This window comes from Lissotriton vulgaris, chromosome 2_1 (genome assembly GCF_964263255.1).
Source record: "Lissotriton vulgaris chromosome 2_1, aLisVul1.2, whole genome shotgun sequence".
NCBI lineage: Eukaryota > Metazoa > Chordata > Amphibia > Caudata > Salamandridae > Lissotriton > Lissotriton vulgaris.
The window spans coordinates 949,953,077-949,959,076 of record NC_141687.1 but is presented as its reverse complement, the minus strand read 5'-3'; the positions used below and the strand labels follow the sequence as shown (position 1 = coordinate 949,959,076).

Here is a 6,000-nt window from a genome sequence, read left to right as displayed (position 1 = left end):
AGGAATCATAGGATATTGAGCCGACGCCGAAATTCGAACCTGGGTTTCACAATTCCAAAATCACGTTCCCTTTAATGTTGTTCTTTTGGCTCCTGATTTTATTCTGCTTCAAAAATTTCGTCGCTTCTGGTACTCGTCCTGTCAGTCTTTTGCGTAAGTCCTTCGTCTCTGTCTACGATACGTTTGAGTGTACTAGTCTTTCTTTGGTTTTGTACCGTGTTTTCTATGGAGTAGGACGTCATCCACGCACCTAATACAGTTGTTTACAAAAGTCTATCTTCTGTTTCAGCAGCAACGGTCTGTAAAATATAGTCCCTCTTCGATCGCAAGGTCCCCAGAATGGCCCCTGTGGTGCGCATGCGCGGGTCCCTGGCTGTAGTAGCTGTAGCCCTGAGAACTGGGGGTCTGCTGCAGCCAAAGGCAGAGCCTGAGCAGAAAAGGGGGAGGGGGCAACAGAGAGCAGGGGAGACAGACAGAACAGCAGCAGCTGCAAGAGCAATCCAGCACTCACACAAGTGCCCCATCACTTAGGGTATATGGGATGGAAGCAGGACCCTCCACAGCAGGTAAGTGGGTATATGTATCCCTGAGAACTACTCATCTCACAGGGGTGTGGAGGGGGTATCTGAGGTTATGAGCTCCTCAAAACACTCACAGGTGTCAGTCACATCAGTCAGGCTGTACATGGGATGGAAGCAGGTGGTGGGGCGGAGGTCTAATGTGTACATCAAGAAGGTATCTGCTTCTGTGGAAGAGAAAAGGGCCTCCGTGCATGTCCAGAGGAATGGAACGAGTGCACTAGTATCCAATCTGAGGAGGAAGAAGGGCTCTCCGTATCGACTTTTAGGGGCAAAGGCTAACTAAATGCTCCACTTGGGCATATTTGGAATGCGTAAGACCACCAATGCAGTGTAGATGTGCAAGCGCAACTATTGTAAGCAGAGACACGTGCACCCTAAGTCTGTGCCCTAATTTGCTGCATCCTTTTTCGTGGACAAATGTGCACTAAGTACACACCACCACTGGAGATTACGGCATTACTAATGGGCAGTACACTAGCATACCTTGGGCGGAGACATCCGTATTTGTGTGTGTGGGCGATGGAGGTTAGAGAGAAGAACCCACCATTAATGTGTAGATTCTTTGGATATTACGGATCTATATTCTGCTGAAATATTTGTTTAATGATGGAAATTATCCAAGAATGTGCGGCTGGCTTGTCGATAACCGCCTGTAATGGGGAGGGCACGTGTGGCAGGATCCTGGCATCTTAATGTCAGGCACCTCTGGAAGGTACCACTTTACAGTTTGCTAGGAAAAATGAAAGACCCATTCCTAGCTTATGTACATTCCTTGGATGAGTTCGTCTCCGACTGGTTCGGGCCCTGTGTGCACCATAGGTGATTTAGGGTAGGGGTGATGCACAAGCTGTTCAGCACTCAGCCTCTGTAGGCGCAGTCTGGACCTTAAATGGTATGGAGAAAGACTTTGGCTTACTATAGGATAAGACGTATACTTCCTTATGACTGGGATGCGGTAGTGCATGGGATCTGGTGTGCAAGACTACCAATAGAGTGGGGTATTTTTGCTCACCTATGCCCCTTGTGTGATGCACCATTGGAGTTGCAATTTGTAGTGCTAATCAAGGATGACAGAAGTAGTTTACTACGGACTGCTACTACAGGCTGCTGTGCAGCACTTAAAGTCGAGACGTGTAGTCTTGGTAAACACTTTTTCAATCTCTGATTAATGTGACAAATTTATTTGAGCTATCTATCCTTAAATTGGGTCACCCATTACATATTTGAAAGGATCTCTGGTGGGATGGATTGGGGGGACGGGGGGGGGGGGGGAGAGGAGTTAAATCGTTAAAATGAACATAACTGAGGGTGGCTATTCTTAATGTGAAGCTCCTTGTTTTTACATTTTTCAAAAACTGGAATAAACCTTTGTGTATAGTGTAGTGAATGTGCACATTATAAATTATTACTATTTATTTAAGTAATTTGTCTCTGAATCGTGACAGATATTATTCATTACTATCCACTACGCATTTGTTCCTTGATAGTCTTGAAAGTGAATAAAGTTAAAAATTGTAATTAGCATTGTAATAAGATACACATGCGTACGAACACAACTGTCACAGCATTTATCAACTATCATGTGTTTCTATGGATAGAATTAACTCGTAATCGGGTGAAAGAGTGCTGGAAAGACGGGGAATTAAGATAATTTAGTGTTATTGGCTTTGTTAGGTCCAACTTCTTTGGTGACTGTCCTTGCTGCTGGAGACTAGATTTTGGCATTTTCATTATGAGTACTTTGGCAAACCGAAGAGCAGTGTGTTACAGGAGACCACCATTGCTGCTATCATGCACTGCCAGTGGCAGAAAGTTGTCTCCCTGGTAGAAACAAATGGTTGATACTGATAAGCGTCTGGTAGTTTTTGATGGTATGATATCGTCAAAAAAAAGTGCCAAACGTACCTCCTCTCATAGGCATGGCCTTGTATTTTGGTTTAATTTCTTATTTGCCTATTTTTATCTTAGTGACCAACGTTTGTTACTTTGTTCAAAGTTCTTTATTGAAAGTTATTTGAAAAAATCCAATACAAATATATTTGTGTTTTATTAAGTGCTGGCATGTCACTATGTATTACTGTGCTAGTTAGTTGCATGCTGCATGTACAGGGAAAATCTTTGCACCATAGAGGTATACTCCAAATTGTCGAATTGGGGTGCTGATTTCTCATTAGAAGGGAAGCTAGAAACCTAATTGCCCCTCTCCATTGAGTCCTTTCCTTTGAATCAATTTTCATGTTCACGCATTGCCCCAAAACACTTCGATACAATACACACAAACTTCTTGTAACTTTCCAACAAGTACATCCCAACGTCATAGTGCCTTTTGGTGGTAAGCATAAACACCTGGGACTATCTGTTGCACCTCTTAACTCCACTCTGTGTATAAGCACTGCGAGTTCTGGAGCACCGATTTGAACCTCATGCATGACATCAATACTCTTCCCACACCGGCCATGATATAAACACACACTAGGGAGGAATAGACTCCTACCAGCTCACCTGGTATTGCTTATGACTCATCAGGCATGTGATATACTATATAAATCCTACAAAACACTAAATAGTCACAAATATAATATAGACTTTCTCTTAGGGCAGGTGGAAACGTCTTTCATTCAAGAATGATGCAAGCTACACCTCAAACGCATGCCTGGGTGCAGGGGCGAACTGTCCTGTAGGGCCATCGGGCAGTGCCCGACGGGGTGATCTGACAGATCAGTGTGTGGTCCTTTCTTAGTTGTGGGCCGATTTCATGACGCCGGTTTTTACTGTGATTTACCTTTTTATTACCACTTTTTCAGCTATCAGCTTCGTTAATGGGAGCCACTTTAACTTTGGTGTGCGGGCCTACTCACTGTCCCAGTCCGACCCTGCCTGGATGATGGTTTAAGTTTCCTGTGCCCTAATCTGTAATATCCTAGGATTCTGAGACAAGTGGTTGAGATTACTTATGCGCCTTAATGTGTAATATTTCTTGGATGAGTTGCTGTTGTCCCTGAAAGCCTTGGAGACGTTCTCAAACTGGCTACTGTCTTAATCTGCAGTATCCGGGAACGTGGAAGACGGAGAATATTTCTGGTCCGTGACCCGTAGGTGGAAGTGGGTAGAGAATACTTCCGTACAAACATGAGGCAAAGGGGGCATGGGCAGACACGTGACTCCTGAATGTTGATCTGTGACATATAGAGTAGATAGGACATTAAAAATGTACCACAGTCTGCAGCGTGCCGTGATACAAGCACGGACGTCTGTACCAATATCCGTTGGAGCCTGTGGCATGGAGAGACTCGTGTCCTGCACACAGTGTCTTTGAAGCTGCAGATGGCCTACCCGTGGCAGAAGGAGCACGATTTAAGGGGTAGAGTGGAGGGAGGATGGGTAGTCTGGCAAACGGGCTGAAACTAATGATGATGGAAATACACTAAACAAATGCAAATTGAAATCTGTTCGAGTGGAGGAGTGAAAGGGGGTTTATAGAGAGGGAAAAGGGAGGGGGGGCGCGGAGTGGGGGGGGGGGGGGGGGGCGGGGTCGGTGTTGAGGGCAGTGCGTGCTCGGGCCTAGTAGCTCTAACTGCATGGAACTGAACATGAGGGTGTGGTGTAAAGAGAAAAATAGCGACTGGGGAAGTGCTAAATTCTGCCAGGGAGGGCTGAAATTAAATAATCGCGAGGACGAGAAGCAATTTTGGGCAATAAGCGAGTGTTGGTATGAATGTACTTACTGAGTGGTGAAAATAGGTTATTCTATTGTGATAGATGAGTGGGAAAAGCTTGGTACGCCGCAGTCAGATGAGTTGCCTTTTGCTAAACTGATAGTGCTTTTGCGGTGTTGTGATACAGGGTTCAGGGACTTGGCAGGCAATGACCAGAAATTTCAACAAACATATCAAAGTAAGAGAGGTACAACTGCAATTCAACTAATTCCGTGTTATCTTCACACCTACGTCCCACCACTTTTACTTTATATTTCCCTTCCTTAGCATCCTCAGTAGAATACCTTAATAGTAACCACTCTCCATCTGGCCACACTCAAGGATAGGAACCTCATACCATTAACAACACTTCCTATTCATATTTACCATCCGCAGACTTGATCAGCTGTTCAGTATTTCTCTTGTAAAGCAGGCAAACCTTACACAGTGGGTTTGTGTTACTTAGAATCAAAGAGGTAAATTAAAAAGTAGCAAGGTAATATAGCGAGGAATCCTCAACTTTTTCTAAGGTGGTGATCTGTTTCAGTACCAGATATCGTTAATTGCAACAGGGTTCTGCTGTATCACAATCCTTCTCGATGTTGCTGCGTAGACATTAGAAGAATGACCTTCAAAGACATTAGAAGATTACCTGGGGTGAGGCACCAGTTAGTTCCCCTCTGCTCGATTTTTTAGGTGTTCAGTAGAACTTGTGAAACATTATGTGGAGTATTTTTACTTTTGGAGCGGTGGCTTTTGGGGGGGGGGGGAGGTGTATAAAGTCAGCAGTGCATGATGCAGCCATACTCCTCACTCAATTTTATTATGTCACACTATTACAAAATCCCTGCAAGTGCTACCAGATCTCCCACTATCACCAACGGCCATCGTGAGCTGCACTTTTCCTGTGCAAATACGTGTTTATAAATGTGCAAGAGCAATTGGAGTGCAGCAGCTAAAGTGAATAGAACTACAGCATCCAGAATGCGTTGCGTTGAACTATCCCCATGAGTGAAACTCTGTATCCTGTTGACACTGATTCATCTGGTAACATTAAGTAAAGTACACCCATTTATAATAGCATGCCCTTTCCCCCTGAGACAATGCAAGATCTCTCCAGTGCGAATGTTTCCTGAAGATGGCGTTTGATGAAAAAATGGGGACTAATGCGCTCAAGCAGTATTTGCACATGATAGGTTCACATTCATTTTGCGTTTTCCCGATTTGTAGTCCTTTCTTAATAAGCTGTTTATTAGATCACTACACTGTTCCACAACCCTGAGATGGAACCCAGTACAAGTAACATCTGTAGTCCACAGATATGTGACAGCCCCACCAGCACAGTGTTCTCATGTTGGAAAACCCTCTAACAACTTTCTGTATCCAGTTAAGTTATGAACAGCTCATCTTAGTCCAGCCTGGGTATTATCTTTATAATGTTAATTCATATATAACCCTCCTGCCCCTGTCTAAATACTATAGCACTTGACATTAGTGCAGCAGATTGTACTTCAGACAATCTGGATAATAATTTCCTTATAGTGCTTGGCCCTCCTACTCCCACATAAGACAGGACCGCTAAAGGTCAAGTCTGTTACCCAGTACTGTACCAATTCATAACAACAAACCACTTATCAACTGACCAGGCATGGAAGAAGTGAAGAGATTTGTCGCATACTTCTGTCCACCAGAGGGCTCTATTTTAGTCCACCACTGCAGGTCCC

At 44.1% G+C, this 6,000-nt stretch overlaps 1 protein-coding gene across 2 annotated transcripts in view; it reads left to right on the top strand.

The window, feature by feature from the left end:
* The first annotated feature begins 357 nt into the window (after positions 1-357).
* The window catches only part of LOC147731457 (protein argonaute-1), a 418,093-nt gene continuing 412,450 nt past the window's right edge, over positions 358-6,000 (top strand). The window contains exon 1 of one of the 2 annotated variants that reach the window (XM_086956498.1): positions 358-566. In XM_086956498.1, coding sequence (XP_086812624.1) covers positions 542-566 — 25 coding nt within the window. In that variant the 5' untranslated portion in view covers positions 358-541. The remainder of the gene's footprint in view (positions 567-6,000) is intronic. The other variant, XM_086956499.1, reaches the window with a different exon arrangement.